The 22,319-nt window shown below is 37.2% G+C and overlaps 1 protein-coding gene across 12 annotated transcripts in view; it reads right to left on the reverse strand.

The window, feature by feature from the left end:
* The window catches only part of DISP1 (dispatched RND transporter family member 1), a 209,100-nt gene that overhangs the window by 46,215 nt on the left and 140,566 nt on the right, over window positions 1-22,319 (reverse strand). For 4 of the 12 annotated variants that reach the window (XM_070602070.1, XM_070602071.1, XM_070602069.1 and 1 more), the window contains one exon: window positions 5,536-6,061. In XM_070602070.1, coding sequence (XP_070458171.1) covers window positions 5,536-6,061 — 526 coding nt within the window. Of the gene's footprint in view, window positions 1-5,535; window positions 6,062-11,039; window positions 11,113-18,961; window positions 19,251-22,319 lie in introns of those variants that run through there. The other 8 variants (XM_070602076.1, XM_070602079.1, XM_070602078.1 and 5 more) reach the window with 6 other exon arrangements.

Raw genomic sequence — 22,319 nt, forward strand, 5'->3', positions numbered from 1 at the left:
ACCATGCAGCCTTTTAGACAACTGGACTGTGTTCAGGACACAGAATTAGGAAAAGCTCTCTTCTGTGACCATCAAATGACCCCTTCACTCTGGCCATCCTGTTCTCTTTATCCTTCCTTAAATATGCTTTTTTTTTTTTGCATGCTTTCCCCTTACAACTTTCCCCCCACCTTCCATGTTCTGCCTCCTTCGATCTCTTTATCATGTCCTCGTCATCCTTCAAAGGTCGCTCAAGTTCTCTTCTCTGTCAGACTGTCCCTACCCTCATTAACCGAGAGCGATGCTTCCCACCTCTGAACTTCCAGAGTTCTTTATTGTTTCTATTGCAAAAGAAACCTCTTTGTTATTATTCTTAGTTTAGTTTTCACCTCCCCAGGTGATTCGGATCATCAGCTAGGTTTAGGACTTGTGGGAATAGGCCTTGTCTCTTGATAGGAAGAAACTACTTTCTGCCTTTTTGAATTCCTAGTGTTCTCAATTAGTTAACTAATGCCTGACCAATGGGTATGAGGACAGGAATTTACAAATGAAAAAGTCAGATGCTTTAAAATGAGATCTATTTAAACTACTTAATATGTGCTGATAAGTGGAATTAAAACAGGGCACACTAAATGTGATCTTTGCAATGATCTTAATTTTATCAGTCAGAAGATTAACAGAGAATTTTAAAAAGCAAAAAAACCACACAGAGGTGATGGACATAATGAATCTTTTAGAAAGATTTATTACAGCTTAAACAGTAAAGAAGGGATGAAAGAGAAGGTGCTGTATCACAAAAGGTCAGGAAAAAGAGAAATGGGAATATGAACAAGTGAAAGTCAGCAGCAAATGAGCTAGGATAAGATTACATTTTCCACTTGATTGACTCTTTAAAACATTCTCTATGGTTTAAGTGCTTTATAAACAAATAAAAACTTAAAAAATAAAAGAAAATACCAACCAGGTGGGCCCATTTGCGGTATAGGCACGAAGAGCAACAGCAATTGACAACACTAGGGTCTTCCAGCTGTACACAGTTTTACTCTAAGGCTATGACCTTTGAAAGCAATGGAAAAAGGAAACTATGACATCCTCATGATATGACATCCTCATTTTCAGAATTTCTTAGCGAGGACATCCTGTGTAGATGATCCAAAACCGTCCTGCTATCCCTTACACTGTGGCCATATCCATGTCCACATTTGCTTCTGTGGATAAGTCACTGGTTTGGGAAGGAGAGAGACAGCACCTGGCTCCGTGCCTTGCCCATGGCACAATTCTGCAAATAAATACATGCTGGGCTGAGTTGCTGCAGTATTCATTCTAAGATAACCTCCAACAGTATTGTTATCCTCGATGTAATTGTCATGTGTTACCCAGCATCTTCATTCTTTCAAGAAAGCTCAAAGGCTATCACTCTTTCACTGCTATGGTGCCCCCAGAAGCTCAATGCCTCAGCTCAGCTTGCTTACAGCTCTTCTCCCATCTTCCCCATGTTAGTGATTGGCATTCCTATCTACCCACCCAGTTACTCAAGCCAGGAAATTGAAAATCAGTTGTGATTCTGCTTCCCTTCCTCCCCCATATCCAATTGTTCACCAAATCTAGTAGAGTTTACCTCAAAAATCTCTCTAGCATGAAATTATTTCTAAATCCTGGTTCAAGTTACCATCATCTCTCACCTGGGTTATTGCGGCAAGCCTTCTAGTGGTCTTCCTCTCTACAATAGTCTTGACCCAGTTCAATCTACTCTCCACAGTGCAGATTACGGACCTCTCTAAAATGAGAATCTAATAGTGCTTCCTTTCTGCTTAAAAATCTGTAATGTCACACCTGTTAGGATGGCTACTATAAAAAAGCCAAAAACAACAACAGAAAAGAACAAGTGTTAGCATGGATGGGCACTACTAGTGGGAATGTGAAATAGGACAGCAGCTGCGGAAACAGTTTGGTAGTTCCTCAAAAAATTAAACACAGAATTACCTTATGATCCAGTAATCGCACTTCTGGGTCCATGTCCAAAAGAACTGAAAGTAGGAACTCAAAGAGACATTTGTATACCCATGTTCAGAGTAGCATTATTCACAACAGCCAAAAGATGGAGGCAACCCAAGTGTCCATTGACAGATGAACCAATAAACACAGTGTGGTATATGCATACAATGCGGTATTATTCAGCCTTAAAAAGGGAGGAAATTCTGACATGCTATGACTTGAATGAACCTTAAATACATTACGCTAAGTGAAATCTGCCAGTCCTACTGTTAAATCCATGGAGACAGAAAGTAAGAATGGCTGTTGCCAGGGGTTGGGGGAGGGAGGAATGGGGAGTTATTGTTTAATGGGTATAGAGTTTCAGTCTGGGAAGATGAAGAATGTTCTGGAGATGGATGGTGGTGATGGATGCACAACAATGTGAATATACTTAAAATGATGACTTTTATGTTTTGTGTATTTTCCCACAATAAAGAAATCACACACACACACAAATCTATAATACCTCCTCACTGGCCTCAAGATAAAGTCTAGAAATCTCCTTAATGTGATTTACAAAGCCCCTCAGGATGTGGTCCCAGGATACCTCTCCTCTTGCTGCCACTCTCTCTTCCTCCAGGGTCTAGCGATACTGAACCGTGCTGGAGCTGGGCTCAGACTACCTTATAAGTCTTTGTACAACGTGTTCCCGCTGTCTGCAGGACCACCCCCTCCCCATCTGTAACTTCTATTCATCTTCAGCCCTGGGTGTTCCTTCTTGGTAGCACTTATCACAAGATTGTAGCTGCCTGCTTTTCTGGCTCCTTTCCTACTAGCTTATAGCTCTATGAAGGCAAAAAAGGTCTCAAGTTGTTTAGAACTACATCTTCAGTGCCCGGTACATAGAAGTATTCAGTAAATATTGTTGATAATATAAATAAATAAATGTAGAAACTAGGGAAGTAATTCTGGAAGCACACATTTTACAGTAAAGTAAAACTGTAAAAAAAAAAAACTGGACACATACCATTCCTTTGTAGGCATCTTTAAAAGACTCTATGTCTGTTACAAATAGCTGACCAAAACGCTCAGATTCTTGAGATAAAATTCTAAATATGAAAAACTTCTCAAATAATATTCCAGTTTCTTCTGCAACTTTTCTTGATGGACAGATATGGCATTTTTATCAGTTTGTTTTTTAATGCCATTCTATTTAAAGTCGTATGTACACAGGACTCTCGTTCCTTTAAAATTAGGTCATTGAGAAATGCTAAGCCAAAATCCTGAAGATACTGACACGCCTGCCATATTGGTTACTTGCCCACAGTTTTGATATTTTGTGAAGTTTTTTAAAGGGGCAGTCAGCTTTAAAATGTGGAACTATCTATCTCATCTTACACTCTGCAACCATATAATTTATGACTTGAAAACATTAATATTTATGGCCATATAATTTCAAAATCAACTTCTTACACAGTTTAATTCAAAGCAGAAAGAGTCTAAAACTGGTCATGCAGCACAATGCTGTCAGGACAAGTCTTCTAAGAAATGGCTTCGGTGAATGTCCTTATCATAGTTCTATAACTAGAAGACTCTCATGTCTGATACGGAAAATGTATTCAGAAACTGTAGAAACACACAGTGGAGGACTTTCCCCCCACCTCTTGCCCCTTTCCTCATCTTTCTCATCCTCTCTTTTTAAAAGAGTGAAACCAGATAACCACAACAGCATCTAAAACCTGATTATTACTTAATCCCTGTCTGGATCTGACTTTTTTAAATTGAGGTATAATTGACATATAACATCATGTTAGTTTCAGGTGTACAACATAAATGACTTGATATGTGTATCTATTGTGAAATGATCACCACAATAAGTCTAGTTAACATCCATCATCACACACAATTACAAAAATTTTTTTCTTATGATGAGAACTTTTCAGATCTACTCTCTTAGCAACTTTCAAACATACAATACAGTATTGTTAACTACAGTCACCATGCTGTACATTACATCCCCAAAACTTATTCTATAACTGGAAGTTTGTACTTTAATTAAAAGTGAATTTACTACATGCATGCAATGGATTACCACTCGGCAACAAAAGGGAAACGAATACACATAACAATCAGATGAGTCTCAAAAACATTAGGCTGAGTCAAAATTACCACGCTCAAAAGAGTACATAGTGTATCAGTGCATTCACAGGAAGTTTTAGAGCAGGCAAAACAAATCTATGGTAACAGACCTCAGAACAGCAACTGCTTCTGGTGAAGAGAGAAGGAATCACTAAGAAGCAGCCTGAGGAAACTTTCTCGGGTGGTAGAAATGTTCTCCACTGGACTGAGCTGTGCATCACACTGGTGTATGCATTGATCAAAACTGATCAAACTGCACACTTAAAATATGTGCATTTCTCTGTATGTAAATTATGCTGTAAAAAAAAAGAATGCTCTCTCTAGCTCTTTTAAAATTCTTTACTACCTAAAAATGTGAGATAATACTTGGTCTCTACAAAGTACTTAGTGTTTTATAAAATATATTACCATTGCTTATCTGCACTGCATGTGACTTAATTTACTCATGGAGGAAACAGCTGAAAAGCACATATAAGAGAAGCTATGGGCTGAGATGGGGAGAAGAACTGACAGTGATAAAGATTTTTCTAGAACTTTTCAATCTATCAGGTCTGGAAATGCTTTACAAAAAATATTTTTTAAAGTCCTATGCTACAGATTTATAGGTTTCATCTGCTATGAAAGGGATTGTTGCTTTCGTCTATTCTCTACATATTACACAGTCACCCAAACCACATGAATAGAAATTGTGAGTACAGCCATAAGGAAGCAACAGGTTTTGTGCTTTCTTTTCATAAAGGTTGATTACTATCATCACAGTCTGCCCTCCACAGGTTCTACACCTGTAGATTCAACCAACCAGTGGAAAGGCCCACAACAGTTCCATCTGTACTGAACACATAACAGACTTTTTTTTCTTGTCATTATTCCCTAAATAATACAGTATAACAACTAGTTACATTGCATTAGATATTAGAAATAATCTAGAGATGATTTAAAGTATACGGGAGAATAGGTATAGATTATATGCAAACACTACGCCATTTTATATAAGGGACTTGAGCATCCGCAGATTTTGGTACCCATGAGTGTCCTGGAACCACTCCCCCGCAGATGCAGATACGAGGGACGAATGTAATAGCAAATAAAAGACTCCTTTTTAGGCAGCCTCATCACAAATATATCTCCCCTGTTTAACAACAGAAATTACTAACTTATTAAAACCTTGTGCTGAACTTTCTAACTCGAGGCCTAGCAGGAACACCTCACCAGCATGCAGACAGAGAAAAAGGAAGGGAGAGTTTAACTGACTAAGAAGCCAATGGATAAAGTAGATGTAATATTATTTCATTTGTCTTTTAGTAGGCTTTACACAATCCACAAAATACACATTTTCATTGGTTTTCTTACTCTGACACATTTTTCCCTCCCTCTTTTGGGGAAGGAGAATTCATGTCGAATTCACTGAATGCTAAAGGTCAGCAAAACATTTGCACTACTCACCTTCTGTTGGCTATGTGCTGTTGCACAGGCTGATGCTGAAAATGGTCAGGCCACGGATGATGCAGGCAGAAGGATGGAGAGGGCTGAAGACAGCACGTAGTCTGATACACAGGTGAATGGTTTGGACAAAGAGATGCAGAATACTCTGAGTGTGGCTGCATGCAACACGAGGCCAAAGCAGAAGGTGCTGCAGAGCCAGCCTCGGGATGGCACTCTTGGTGACCGTTATGGCTAGTCAAAGGGTGATGGTATAGGCAAGGATGGCAGCATTGGGATAACATCTGAGGTGTTCTTTGGTTGTCTAAAGGCAGAAAGGATGATTTAACTGTGCCATTAACTTGCAGGCATCCATTTGGACTCACTTTTGTTCTTGGTGCTTCTTTGGGTGTGAGCTGTTGGGCTGCAAGGTCTCCATCACAGGAGGTGAGGGGACTAGGGTTGGTAGCACTGGTTGCGATGCTGCCATTACTCAGAACCACAAAATCGTTGTTGCCATTGCTCATAGCCATGCTCCAATTTCTTGACCCTAAGAAAGAAAATGATATAAAATCATCCACTTAGAGTCAAGCAGGCTAGACTATAGTAGGAAAGACAGGAACGATGTTCAAAAGCAGCTCTTTGAAAACAAGGGTTCTTGCAGGAGTTGTGAGAGAGTGGAGGAAACCCAGCAGCATCTGCAACAGAAGCAGCCAACACATTAGCACTCTTCTTTCCTCCCAGCTACTTCTGCACTTTGAGAACCCTCTCTATCCTTACTGACTAGTTTTTCGCCGCCCCACCTCTACTTTCAGTGCCTTTCTTCTCTGCCAATCATAGGTGTGCAAGTATCAGTTAAGAATCACAATATTTTAGGATAGGACAGGGAGAGGGAAGAAGAGAGGGAGGATTCCAACAACATCCTTCAGCTTTTCAACAATTCATGGGGTGTTCTGATAAAGGAGTAATGAGCAAAATGAAGGGCCACTTTGAGGACAATTAGTTGTGTAGGTCAAAATAATGTGAATCATCTCAAGAATGTCTTAGCAAAATGTCAGGAGATTATGACTTTTCCCTAAGCCACTCAGGTCCTACAAAAGAAAATAAAAACTAAGAATTGCGGCAACGAAGATATAAGACACAAAAGTTTTATCCCCTAAAACAATGAATATAATAGCAAAAAAAATAATGAACAAACATGCCACATGTAAGTTGCCATGAACTGATTAATTTCTTTTCTATGTTATGTACTACAGGTAGCATTGCTCGCACATGAGAAAAATAATACTATGGATAAGATTTGCTTAAAACGGGATTTTTGTTCTTAACTTTTTTCCTTCTACCAAAGGCTCTAGGCCTACAATATAAAGGAAAAATTAAGGCTTAAATTACCAGTAGTATGTTTCTGTCCAGTCCACAAACAAGAGCAAAAACAGACAACCTTTACCCTCTCCCCTTGTGCGCTCTCCACCCTCTGACCAACATATACACGAAATCTGGGAATTTGCAGTAACAAAAATGGGGCATCAAATGCTACTGTTCTATTTAACCCATACATGAAAGCCAACAGGAAAAAAAGAAAACCATATTTTGGCTCACTAACCCTTCTGGTATGACATTCTTCTAAGTAAACAAAACAGCTTCTAGAGAAATCTCTCTAGTCTCTCCCCACTTCTGGCAGACACACAAGTACCAGAGGAAATCATCTCTATTCAGTCTGAGGACATGGTAATCTAACCTGACAAACCTGGGTCAGCCATGAGGAAGATTTCCATGCACGTTTTCACTCAACATATAAACTACTCAACAAGGGCATTTCTGAGCAGAGCATGCCGGGATAAGGTATAAAGTTTCAATCTGAATACTGATATCCAGAAGATACTCATTGTACTAGGATACCAATGTAGTATTATTAATTTATTTACCTTTCAGATAAAACTCCTCAAACACACACACACACACACACACAAATTTAGTTATATAAACATCAAGGCTATAAGAAATGGAAGAATTAACGTGGACAGTAAAAAATTTCTCCATAAATTGTTTTAGTGAAAGGACAAAGCATTTATAAATATCAAAACACACAAAATCAAGTAGATGTTATTTCTCTCATCAGCCTTATCATCACTTTTGAAAACGGTCTGCCAATACCAGCTTCTTTTTTTTTTTTAAAGATTTTATTTTTTTCCTTTTTCTCCCCAAAGCCCCCCTGTACATGGTTGTATATTCTTCGTTGTGGGTCCTTCTAGTTGTGGCATGTGGGACGCTGCCTCAGCGTGGTTTGATGAGCAGTGCCATGTCCACACACAGGATTCGAACCAATGAAACACTGGGCCGCCTGCAGCGGAGCGCACAAACTTAACCACTCGGCCACGGGGCCAGCCCCTACCAGCTTCCTTTTTTAATACCATTGAGAAGGATCTGGAACTGTTGTGGTAAACACAGTTGCTCTCTCCTTCATTAAGTCACTCCTGGGAATAAATATCACTATAAAACATTCAAATAATATACCCAAAACAAAGCACTGATAGGTAAATGTACCTTCCATTTACTGAAGAAAATATCCTCCCTTTTGTTGTTAACAAAAGAAAAAGCTATGTGCAAATGCTCAGAAAACAATAAAACATACAAATTAAAGGCCATCTAAAAAGGTGCTAGACTTTTTAAAAAGTTAATTGAAATTTAAGATGTTTATTTCTATGCTTAAGGGAAAGACAGTCTAGATAAGGTAAGAAGCAATCGCTAGATGAGATTAATGCAGTCATTTCCCAGAGTTAGAAACTCTCATTGTACAAACACTCCACAGAAATCACCAAAGGCACATGCTTTCTCTGTCTCCACCATGACTCAGGCCTCCAAACCTTCTCTCCAGACTTAGGCCACACTACCCCAGCTGATGGGATCTGCTCTGTAAATAGGAAAATCAACACTGCCTCCCGACCTTTCCATCAGGAGGATGGAAGGAAGGAAGACTTTGTCTGGTTTGTTGGTTTGTTTTTACCATCCCAAGTTGGTTAATATCATCTCCAGAGTCTATTTTTTGGTAAGTATTCAGTATTCAGTCAATCCTATCAACTCTAATCACAGCTGTCAGGTAAGTTATGCTAGTGAGAAGTATCTAACAACAAAAATCCTCAAAGTTTTCAAGTGCAACTGGGCTTCAGACAGTGCCATAAACCTCCAACATGCTTCCAAGTGCCCTGAAATCCCTTCCGGACGCTCCAAAATTTCATCTGCTCCCTATCTTCTAATTCAATCTGCTTTTCCTCAGGAAAAAAAAATTTTCTTTTTCTTTGTAATCAGAATTCCAGCTATCATTCTCTCTTATTTTTATTGCAAATGCATCCTTTTGTAGTCATATAGAGTTAAACAGATTTTTGCAGGCCAGCCAAGGGAGCTAATCACCATTTATAACATTTTTCCCCCGCTGTGGTAAAAGGAAATTCAAGTGCCAAATAACGGACTTACAAACGAATTTTTGGAACACAACCTGTTTCGTAACTTGGAGACTTTTGTAATGAAGTAGGAACTAGTGGATAGTAAAGAATAATTTGAACTCTGACTTTGGCTTGTGTTTGAAGTAAGTCACACGAGCTTTCTATGATTCAGTTTCTTTATTCATAAAATGGGAAGAATCAAACTGACTTTATAAATAAGTTCTGAATTATAAGTAAAAAATAATAAAAAGCAAAAACAGAAAAAGTTGTTCTAAGAACGTCTGTAGATATAGCTGTGCAGGAATTCAGGTGACCAAGAGAAAAGGAAAGCTTCAATCTGAAGTCAAGAGTTGACCCTAAGGCCATACAGAGAAAGATCTTATTTCTTTAGAACTGAGACAAATGAGAAAAAAATTTGATCTGAGCCTAGAACAGAGAGAATAAGAAAGGAAGTGAGATAGACAAAGAGACACCACCATAAAAATGAACTATTGTGATAAATGCAAGGCTAAATGATTATAAATGCAATGATAATAGTATTTACAGTGGAAATTTAAAATAAGTTTTGGATCAAATATAAGTAACAACTTTAAAAGACAGCTATGTCAAAGTCATTTTCCCCAGGGCCATAACACACAGGGGCTGCCAAAAGAAAGCTATTCTTGAGGCACTGGCTTAAGGTGTGATGGGGCCCCATGGCCAGATATTCTAGTGTATTTCCTGTTCTTCATGAATATAATATCCCAATCAATACATTCAAAGCCACTAATCTCAAACACCCTATTTCACCTTCTCTGCTAGCATTTTTTTGTTCTGAGTACTTTAGTAGTTTGTGGCTATAAGGCCTTTGGCCAAGGACCATCTTTTGATTACATTTTTAAATTTAAGGTTTTCTTCTTTGAGCCCCAGTTCTTCACATGTAAATCAGGATAATAATCAATGTCCATCTCACAGGATTATTAACGTGAATGTAAAAATGTTTTGAAAACCATATAGGGCTACATATCTAGAAAACAATAATTATCAGTATTGCTTGAGTGATGGGAATATAAAAAAATACGGAATGATACTTCCTAGTTTGGAAGTCAAAATTATGCTTTAAAATGGCAGCTGAGACATCCGTAGCTTAGAAGAAATAGCGTGAGTAGGTCTGAATTTGAAAGTTGACTCTACCAGTTACTAACTTTGAGAATGTGGGCCAAGTTACTTACACTCTTAGAGTTGTCTTGGTTATTCTTAGAGTTAAATCTGTTTGAAATGCAAATTAATGCAACTACGAAGAAAGCAACATGGTACTACTAACCAAGATTTAAAATACCCTCATCCTCTGACCCACAATTCTACTAGGAATTTATCCTCTGGATACACTTGGACAATGTGTAAAGACAAATGTATAGATAAAGATGTTGACGCACCAGTTTGTACCAGTAAAAACTGAAAACAATCTAACATCAATAAGGAACTTAAATTCTGTCACATCCGTACATTGGGTATTCTGCACAATAAAAAAAAATGAGTTAGATCAGGATTACTGCTATGGAAAGAAGTCCAAAGTACATCTTTATGTGTAAATAAAACAACCGCAGAACAGCCTATATGGTATGAATCCACTTCGTTAAAAAAAATGAGGGAGATACACGCAGATAGTTATGATATACATAAATAATTTCTAGAAGGACATAAGAAAATGCTAATGTTTCCTGCTGGAGAGTTGGACTGGGCCATTTGGAAGGAGGGAGACCTTCACATTTTACTTTCTGCTTGCAACTTTTACTATAAATGTATCTTCTCTATATTAGTAAAATATTAATAAAACAACATACAAAGTTTCTAACACAGTGACTAACAAGGAACAAAAGGTTTTACTATCAAAATGCAGAAACAGAAACAAACTTACTTTGCCTTAAAGGATAACTAAACCATCTATTCACCGGATGCATTTTATCTTCTGATATACATTTGCTCTCTTACGCTACCACCTTACACAACATATCAAACAACGGGATAAAGCAGGAAATGAAAACGGAGCTAAGGAGCAAAAACAGATGAATACAAACAATTCAGAAAAAGGTTTTCAATATATCTTACCTCATAACTTCTAAATTCTTGGAAATATACATTATTATTTGTTAGACCAACGCTGGCGAGGATTAAGCAGATACTACAGAGAGGAAATATAGAGACATTCAATCATGCTGAAATGTAGAGAGAAAAGTCATCAGAGTTCATGTGATAAGAAAGTTCAAACAATTATATTCCACTCTGGTTTCGGACTCAGGGAACTTATATCTACAAGATGTAAGGAAATTACCATGGTTCAAAGACAAAAAGTAGTATCTCTTTGAAAATGCTATCATGTAATCACAGTAGCATCTTTTTGAATTACAGAAATTTTATTCAACATATTATATAGCAAAATATGTTAATGACACACAGTTTACTCAAAGGATGCGGCCAAACCATTTAGTTGATTCAGCATCTAAAGGGTGTTATGAAAACCTCAGGGTAGCTACTTGGAATTGGAAGTCAGAACTGTTAGTGTGGCCAGAAAACTGTCAAGTTAAAATCTAAATGTAATGCTGAAGAGAATACACAGACCTGTTCCAATTACCACAGCAACCACTTAGCAAAGCCATCACTATCCTTAACAAACACAGGGCTCATATAGCCTGAAGGGTCATCATCTTCATCCCATCAACAGTTACAATAGTACACCTCTTTGGTATTTCCAAAGCACTTTCACACACATGATCTCACTTGAGCTGATCCTCCTAATAGCCCTCAGAAAAACAGGTGTGGCAGGCATTGCCACTCCATTTGAGATAAAGAGTCTCAAATGTTAAGGCTAGGAAGGCTGATACCAAGGTTTTGAAGTCTTTCTCCTGAACTACAGCCCATAAACTCAGATTAGTATTCTAGAATAACTCTTTGCTTCATTAGATTCATAACACCAAACTTAACAATAAATGTCAAGGCTGGATCACCAACAAGATCCCATGTTGTAGCCAATCACCTTTTTCAGAAGAGTGATGCTCCCTATAGCATAGTTTCACTAGATAAAATACAAAACACTAACCCAGCGCTTCTCAAACATAAAGATCACTAGGGGAAGTTGTTAAAATGCAGATTCTGATATAGTCTATCTGGAGTAGGGCAACAAGCTTCCAACAACATGCTTAGCTGCTGGTCCCCGGAATACACTTTGCGTAGCAAGGCAAAACCACAAACTAGGTGGTGGGGGGGGGGGGGGTGCTACAAGAGAATTAGGCCTAAGTAATGGCAAAATGATGTGCAATTAAAGCAGAATGGATAAAACACGTAGGAAAATGATAGAGACATACAGGCCCATTTTTCTGATTGAGGCAGAGAAAAGTAACAAATTTTAACGACAGAGGTTCTAATTGATAGCTAAGTCTCATTATGGCTTATCTCATGACTCCTAAAATGTCGTGTGCATAGAAATAACAACCGATCAGATTTTAATCTTTTATAGAATTGAAGCACCTTGCCCAGTTAACTGGGCGAAACAATCTTTTTCTCTCAAGCAGCACTAGATGATGGAAGATGGGTATATAAAGATAACTGCAGTCTTTTTTTCATGCCAGGTATTAAAGTAGTCTGGGAAGTACCTGTATCTGTTATTTATCAAACCTGTTTTAATATGAAACTGTTCCTCCAAAATTGCTTGACACTTATCATAAAATGATGGCCTCACTTCTGATCACTGGTACCAAGTTGACCTACTAACATTTAGAGCTACGGCAAAGAATAAACAGCTTCTCTAAACGTGCCAGAGAAATTGACAAGGAATTGTTATTTTAGGCATTTTCTGTAATGGGACTATTACAGCTGGATGGTAGAGGGACGTCAGCCAGGTTTTGTCTCTAGGAATATTTGAAGATATTATTAAACCCATTATAGAGAAAACTGAGGGTCAAAAACACTAAAGTGTAACTAATCCAAATCACACGATTGGGATTCAATCTCAGACCAGTATGACTCTAAATGTAAGGCTTTTCCACTACCTCAAGATGCTTCTAGGGCAATGCCAAGTTCAACTAGCTTTTATAGGACCACTAGAGGCTACTTATATCAAATTCAGTCCAAAGGTCCACACGAAAAATAGCCTCTGAATTCAACATTCCCCAAGATAGTTTTAAAAGGTACAACTCAGCATTCAAGAGTGTTGGAGACGTATTTCACTGAATTAAGAAGTGCTATCCATCCATGTATCATATTATATGCAAACCTGAAAAGCAAGGCAGTGGATTGACTGTTGTCATGTAGTATTTGAGCTATTGCAAAATAATGTAATTGTGACCAGACAGCAAAATCTGCATCTTTAATCAAAGAACCAGGTACTTTTAAGGAACCAAAAAGAATGGTCTTAAATAAAGAAATATAAGCTTTTTGCCTTCTGAGACAAATTAAATTTCCTTAGAGTTCATGAACTTTCTACCATTAAACTTCTTCAATAAGAACACTTATAAATATCTTCACTTAATCACCTACAAACATTTCATATGTTGCAAAGAACTATACAAAAATAAGTTATTGCTTTTATTCCACTTAAGCATAAATCGCAATAAATTAGAAGTCATTTTTCCAAAGAAACAATGTTATACATTTGAGAATCTATACCACTAAACATACATTTCATAAGAGCCTGCTAGGTATTAGTATGCTTTCCATCATACCCTGAAAAAAGAAAAGTGAGTTCCAGAAAATCTGAAAGCAAGGGATTACTATTCTTTTACAATGAAAACTTACTGTTTGCCTATTAAATTTACATTAACAAGAAGGTAGTTTCAACTTACGGTAAACAAACACCATCTTTGAAAATGAAATATGCCTAACATTTTATGTAACCTCTTTCAATATGACCATATATAAGATATATATTGATAAAGGAATCAATAAAGATAAACTGTAAATGTTACATATTTGTTTTGTTTTTATAAAAACTGCAGAATATTTACAAACAGCTTAATGATGTAGAAGAAAAAGAAAAATTGCCAGGTAGTTACCCCCCAGATTTACCACCACAACAACATAAAGTTAACCTTAGGAAGATACTACAGTGTGTGTGCCATAGCAAATCTGGAAAGCCTGAATTTACGGAGCAGTCTTGTTGCTAGATCTGAGTTAGGCTGTCAAAGCCGAGATTCATACCTGTAAGGGTGAGTGATAGGAATTTCAGGACTCTGGAAACATCAATCTCATTTTTCTTATTTGTTTTATGTCCAATGTACCTTTGCTAACAGGTCTATGTGGATGTAAAATAAAGTTTATCTTTTTACAGTCTGGGATAAATGATAGTCAATAACATGTTCTTTTTAGCATAAATACATCTTCCTAAATACATATTTCAAGAGCACTATCATTGTATTGCAGTTATGAAAGCAGTTTTCAGAGATCTCTTTTCCAATTTCATCCACAAAAATTATCATTCCATAAAATATTCACCACTTCTCCCCAAGCTCATGCTTTGTTATATCCATAAACATCAATGCCTTTAAAAGAGAGAGAGAGAGAAAAAGGCTTCTTATATCTTTGAGTTCCTATTTCAGATCAGTTTAAATTCTATCAAGCTGCATGAATTCTTTTGAACTCTAAGTCTGGAGACACATACTCAGTTGTATAACTAAGAATATACAAAATAAGACTAGAGGAGTTTTCTATAATCAGAAATGTCAATCAATAGTCTCTCAAAAAAAATTCTAGAAAGCCCTCCAATAAGTAGATATCTAACCCAAGAACCAGCCAAGACATTCATCTACACTGCTGCAAGTCTTGAAGGGAATGTAATAAACATAACAAATATTCACACAGTTACAAGTCTATTACAGCAGTCTCAACCCTTTCTGCACATTAGAATCACTTCAGTAATATATAAAAAAAAAATTACAGACACAGGGCCCTGGCCCCAGAGGTTATGATTTAATTCATATTGTAATGGGGTGGGTGCATTAGCATTAAAAAAAAAATGCTCCTCAGATGCTTCTAACGTGCAGCTAGGGTTGAGAGCCACTGATTTATATTTGATATAATTAACGCCAATCAATTTATAAGAGCAAGCAATTGCCACTCAAAATATTCAACGTTCAGAAAATATTGCTTAAAATGCAGAATGATGGTATATACTAAAAAACATTTGGACCTGGTACTCCACGTTAGATGTGCTTCATAGTATTTGGATTATCTTCACTTTTTTTCTGGTTACAGTGAAAAGAGATTTCATCTACTTTTCAAGTTATAAGGGTGGGGACAAGGGTGCAGCAAAGAGAACCCTTAATAAGACATTAGTTTGAGAGACAAGAGTACACAATTCATTTGGGACAATGAGGAAATGTAAAACAAGCTGTCATATAGCCTCAATTCTTATGGATTGTTTGAATAAAGTTTAGGACATAGCCAATTTGACTAATGAATTTATTTATCCCTCAAGAAAAATATATCCCCAAATCTTGGTCAATCTGAAATGAAGTTCTGAGCCCCTCTATTAAAAGGGCATGTTCCCTAACATTTTGTATCTATGTATATATGTATTTCTGAATGCATTTTAAGCAGCTTAAATGTTCCAATTCTAGGGTCAGAAAGCCTTCAGACACCAGGCCTACTTTCTAGACTCCCATTCCCACCAAATAAGAATTACAAGGTCCTTTGATAATAAACAGGACCCTCAAGATGTGATAGGTCTATCTTTAGGCCATAAGATTTCATCTGAAACTATTTTGCCTCAACTAAAATCAGAAAATAGGCAACTTTACAAATGAGCCTTCTGTCTGTATTACTACAGCTCTCTCCCAGTAGAAACAGGATCATATGACTAAGCTCAACTAATGTTGTTGAACAGATTACAAGCATGTCTAAAGACGCCATGAACGTTTAATACTTCGCGCAGCTCAAAACCTCAAAACTTAGCTGCTGAAAGGAAAAAACCATCACTGAGGTAAATCAAAGCAAGAAAATTCTACTCTCATATATTGTGAGGCAAAAAAAATGTGAGAGTTTTTTAAACGTCTTCCATAAAGCCAAAAACTGAGATCAATCACCATAAAACACTTGAAAGTTGTTTGATTTAGATGGTAACGTGTTGTTTTTTAATACTACACTTAGAATTATCTCAGCTTTTCCCACAAATGCTAAGTATCTGATACCAGGCTCCACTCCCTGCTGTTCTGTGAAGTTTGAGAAGTAGCAAATCAAATTTCCTAGGGCAGCTCCCCAAATGGGTTCTTCCCTGCAGAGCCCAGCCAATAACGTCTCAAGAGTATCCCTTAGCCTACTGAGCTACTTGGGAAACATCTCTCAAGTTATTTGTAGGAAACACAATTAAAGACATCCTTTGACTTAAAGGACTCTGAGATTTACCTTAAGCTTAGGAAAACATACAATTCACAAAGACTTTTTTTCTTACTTGAATTGGATCAGTAAGTTAACTCGTAGTAAGAGCCTGGGTGCAACTTTCATAACTCTTTCTCTATTCCTTACTAAAATTATCACTATAAATACTCATAAATTCTATTTGCTGTCTTGTATATATTAAATAAACTGAAATTACATTTATTGTTGATGTGGGATTCTTGTTTGCTCAGAAAAGTAATTAAGTTATATTTTTCAGATAAATAGGTGAAGGTCCTTATTTAGCAGGCGTGTAACAAGCACCTACTGTGTTCCTCATGAATATTTATCTTGGAATCTGAATATGTGCATCTGTCACATGTGAGCCTGTTTCATAGTAACTAAAATGATAAAAGAATAAAAATTAAGATGGAGAGAACAAAGGGCCATCCTCTTCCCCAAATCTCACTTTTCTAATTTACTTTAGTTGCTTTGTTTTATATTTTTTCCAAAAAGCAGATAGGCTAAGCAGTTCATTTGCCTTGATCCTAAACACCCAGTTTTGTTTCCTGTGTTAGGACGTGATCAGGAATCATAATTTTTTAAAAATAGGACAGGTTCATATAGTCAGTGTGTCAAGGCTGTCCATCATCCATGCTGAGTTATAAGAGTCATAAAAGCAGAAGCTCTGATCCAATCCCAGAAATCAAAGCAGTTAGAACGAAAGTAAAGAACCAATGTGCAGCAAACGCAGAAAAGCAGATTTCCCAACAGCTGCCAAAAAAGGGTGGACTGGTTCAGTATAAACTACAAAGACAATTGGGATTAGATTAAAACATCGGATGAATCAATTTTGTAGTACATATCATTTCCCAGACTGAGGCAAGGTTAACATGTGTTTTCTAACCCACTTCACAGGTCAATCATTTCAGACACTTAAACACTGCACATTTTTTCATAATCAATGCAAAGAGTTCACGCTCACAATTCTATAATTCAGTTCTAAGGTGCAAGCTATATGAAACAGGGAAGATACATAAAAATACTCTGCCTTGTTGTATACTAAAACAAAAAGGTACAAATGGAGAATAATCTAATAAAATACTCCAATATTCAAGATTTTGGCCATGAAAGCATTCTTAGATGCAATCTATTTGAGATACAAAGTTTAAAAATAAATAAAATAATGCAAAAAGATCACTTATTTTGACTTTTTCAAAGTGGAAATGTGTCAGCAGACATTAAAACCAGAAGAAGTAGTAAACCCACTGTCTACAAGGGAAATATTCATTAGCTTAGAGCTTATTTACATAGTTTAGTGACTTCTCAGCCATCAAAGGGAACTAGAGTTTTCTTAATTATAAATACTATGATCTAAATTAACCCTCCTGTGGGTGAAAAAGATATATTTCATTCTTTTTCTTTTAAGAGGAACACCTGTTAAAGAACATTTTAACAAATTATAAAGTGTGCTCTCTATTTCTTGCATTATCACTGAAGAAAGTCATTTATGGTCAATGATTTGTGTGAAACACCTTAGTTTTCAGGAGATTTGCATCTGTTTCTTTAAAATTTACATTTTACTACCAGACATACAAATATTTTACAAGTTAAATTAGTTTGAATTTTTCTGCCTGTCGCATATAAACTATCCATTCTCATTTTAAGCAAAAGTAAACATGGCAGGGATAAGATTGATGCTATTTAAGGGTAGAAACTTGCAATGAGGAGTAAACAAGCCACAGAAGTCTAAGGCAGTAGAATGAATACAGACAGCAGTGCTGTACTACAATCACCAAACTTGCTAAGAGACTAAAACCTAACTATCCCAACCACTAAGAAGAAAGGATAATTACACAGTGTGACAGACGTGATAAATATCGCTACAATGGCAATCACATTACAATATACGAACGTGCCAAATTAACACGTACACCTTAAATTTACACAATATTGTAAGTCACAGACTATTCAATAAAAAAGAAGAACAGCAAATATGGCAAATATATTCTGACTTCTACTTTACGTAGTAAATCCAATTATAATATAGATGCCATTGCTACAATTAAAATGCATGAAATACTTAATCAACTCAAATACAACTTGAGAGTGTACACCAAGCTGTGAAGTTGAAATGAACATTGGTAAGAATTAAACTTGCCATGGAAGCTTAGTTCCCAAGGTATCTTCAACAAACTTCTATTTTTATAGGCTGGAAGATGTTAATATTTTACTATTTTCTTACGATACTTAATTCACAAAAGTGATTAAAATAATTCCTCTGATTCTACATCTATTTTTCTACCAATTGGTAATGAGAAAAGCACATATTCAAAATTCTCTGATTTACATAATGGTTCAAAAAGACTCTCAAAGCACGAAACAACATAAACTACTTTAAATCTGAGTTTTCCTCCCAACTTCATAAAGAAAGCACATTTTAATAAACCTCAGAAACAGCCTACCTTCCCTCACGGTGCTTAGACTATCATTTAAATAAACTTCGTAAGATTTCAATGCCTTAAGATGCCGTTCAAAGTTTACAGTGACAAAAATTACAGGCTGGAATTTTAAATTCAATCCGAGAAGCACAGAACAAAGTTCAGTTTTTAAATAAATTCTCCCAAATAAGTTCGCACATACGGAGGCAGGAGGAAATGCATTACCTTTGCATTAAGAGGAAACTTGCCTGACTCAGTTTGGTCTGCAAATGACTGCAGGAGCAACAGCCATAAGTGGCTGCAGTAACACAGCACAGCAGAGAGCGATGAGTGAGCCGGCAGGGGCAGCTCCACAGAGCGGCAGGACAGACGGAATGACAAGCACATGCAGATTGCTTTGAATTAGGTATGTTAGGGGCTGGAACTTTCTGAGTTTGCTCTCCAATAGGACAGGAGAGTTTTTCTCCTACTTAACCCCTAGGGGCAAGGTCTTAATAATGGTAACAGCTGGCATACAGAGGGGCTTGATCTGAGCACAAGGTCAGCAAGCCAGGATATGAAGGTGACATGTAATTTCTAGCCTTTTCCTGCTTCTACTGGGAAATTGCTCGAAGGACTGCTTTTAGTTATAACTTCCTTTGATCTTTTGGATTTAAAGTTACTTAGTAGATTAAAGCCATGTTAACTGATATTATTTGCTTGCTTAGGCTAACTTAAGTGTTACAGATTCAGTTTTCTGACACATACGGCTACTACATTTAAACTAATACAAATAAACACCAAACCGTGTTTATTTCCAAGTTCCGGGCATTCTTGTGTTCTTTCACAAATGGCTCTCGAGACTCTGCTTTTACGGCAGAAAGTTCATAGTTTTTAAAAGAGGCAGACTCTTCTTCATTAAAGAGGAAAGTGTTATTTACAGTAATTATAAGGGCTTCTCTTCAACTTCCCTAAAGAAAAACAGCAGTTTGTTAAATGAATTTGACACTGCTTTTTTATAAATTTGTGGCCCTGATGATGCTAGTATTTAAACTTCCACAACATAAAACCTTGTAAATACCTACCAATAAATGCTTTAAATTTACATATGACATCCATTAGCAAATAAGTGATAATTTATTGAGACCATGAAATCTAACTCTTCAGGACTTCTTTAATAAAAATGTGTAAACAACTCTTTTAACAGTCTGTACTGATTACTAATATGAAGATGGCACTTTCAAAATTAAAGAAGGTAACACCAAAAGCACAAGCAATCAAAGAAAAAATTGGACTTCATCAAGATAAAAAACTTTCGGGGCTGGCCCAGTGGTGTAGTGGTTAAGTTCGTGTGCTCTGCTTTGGTGGCCCGGGGTTCGCAGGTTCAGATCCTGGATGCAGAACTACACACCACTCATCAAGCCGTACTGTGGTAGGCATCCCACATACAAAATAGAGGAAGACTGGCACGGATGTCAGCTCAGGGCCAATTTTCCTCACCAAAAAAAAAATAATAATAATAAAATAAAAATAAAAAACTTTTGTATGTCAAAGAACATTATCAAGAAAGTAAAAAGACAACTCACAGCATGGGAGAAAATATTTGCAAATCATATATCTAAGAGGTTAGTATCCAAAATATATATAAAAAAGCCTTACAACCCAACAGTAAAAAGCCAAATAACCCAATTTAAGAATAGGCAAAGTTTTGGAAGAGACATTCTTCTAAAGAAAATACACAAATAGCTAATATGCACATGAAAAGATGTGTAACATGACTAATGATTAAGGAAAGGCAAATTAAAACCATAAAGAGATACCACTTCACATCCATCAGGATGGCTATAATCAAAAAAAGAAAGAAGGGAAGAGGGCAGGGAGGAAGGAAAGAAGGAAGAAAAGGACAGAACAAGCGTTGGCAAGGATATGGAGAAACTGGAACCCTCACACACTACTGGTGGGAAAGTAAAATGGCGCAGCCACTATGGGAACAGTCTCGCAGTTCCTCCAAACTGAAACACAGAGTTATCAGACGACACGCAATCTCACTCCTAGGCACAGTTGATCCTCATCATTTGTGGATTCCACACTTGCAGGTTTGCCCACGCGCTAAAGTTTATTTGTAACCCCAAAAGAATCCTCAGGTGCTTTCACAGTCATCCAGACTTGCACACGCACGGAGTGGTGAAAAGTTTGAGTGCTCCGACACACATGTTCCCAGGTGAGGTGGAACAAGGTGACACTCTACCTTCTGGTTTCAGCTCTCCTACTGTAAACAAGTGTTCTTTTCGCAGTGTATTTAACGCCACGTTTTTCACATTTTTGTGCTTTTAGCGGGCAACTTCACTGTTTCAAACGGCCCCAAAGCATAGTGTGCAGGCTGTCTGGTGTTCCCAAGCTCAAGAAGGCTGTGATGCACCTCACAGAGAAAATACACGTGTTAGATAAGCTTCATTTAGGCATGAGTTATAGTGCTGTTGGATGTGAGTTAAACGTTAATGAGTCAACAATATATATTAGATGTAGTGTCTTTAAACAGAAACATACACAAAACAAGGTCATGTATTGATGGGCTATCAAAAATATGAGCTGAGCAAGGCTTGAAGAAGCTACTCCTGTATTTCTCTGTGGAGCAATGACTCCATTCACTAATGCAGGGGTGCAGCAACTTGATGGAACCTAACTACTGCAAATAAGGAGGATCGAGTGCATATCCCCAAGAGAACTGGAAACATATGTTCATAACAAAACTTGTACGTGAATGTTCATAGCAGCATTATCCATAACAGCCAAGGAAACAACCCAAATGTCCATCAACTGATACATGATAAACAAAATGTCGTATATATATACACTGGAATATTATTCAGCCACGAAAAGAATGAAGCACTGATACATGCTACAACATGCAGGCACCTTGAAAATACGCTAAGTGAAAGCCAAACACAAAGGTCACATACTGCATGACTACATTTATATGAAATATCCAGAACAGTCAAATTCATAGAGATGAAAAGTAGATTAGTGGTTGCCAGGGTCTGCGGGTGGGGACAGAGGGAGTGACTGCTAATACGTCTGGAGTTTCTTTTCGGTGATAAAAATGTTCTGGAATTAGATAATGGTGATGGTGGCATAACCTTGTGAATACACTAGAACTCATTGAATTGTACACTTTAAAAAGGTCAATTTTATGGTATGTGGTTATATCTCAATAAAAAAATAAGGAAGGTATAAAGTTCTAGCCATTAGACCGATGGTTCTCAAACTTGAGTGTGCATCCGAACCTCCTAGAAGACTTATGAGAAGGCAGATTGCGTCGTCCCGCCCCCAAGACTCTGATTCTGCAGGTCTGGGGTGGGGCTTGAGAATCTGCTTCTTTGAAAGCCCCAGGTGCTGCTGCTGCTCTGAGACCCGCCTTTGGGAACCACTATATGAAAGACAACGTACCAACTCCCAGGGGCAGGAAAGGTATCTTTCATCCCTTTACGTAGAAAAGAGCCAATCTGGGGAGGAAATAGACAGAGGGGAGGAGGGAAAAGGAGAGGTATTTGTTCCAGTAACTATACTAAAAGATTCAGTCCCTGAAATCTTAGGTTATGCTCAT

This window comes from Equus przewalskii, chromosome 31, assembly GCF_037783145.1.
Source record: "Equus przewalskii isolate Varuska chromosome 31, EquPr2, whole genome shotgun sequence".
In the NCBI taxonomy this organism is placed as follows: domain Eukaryota; kingdom Metazoa; phylum Chordata; class Mammalia; order Perissodactyla; family Equidae; genus Equus; species Equus przewalskii.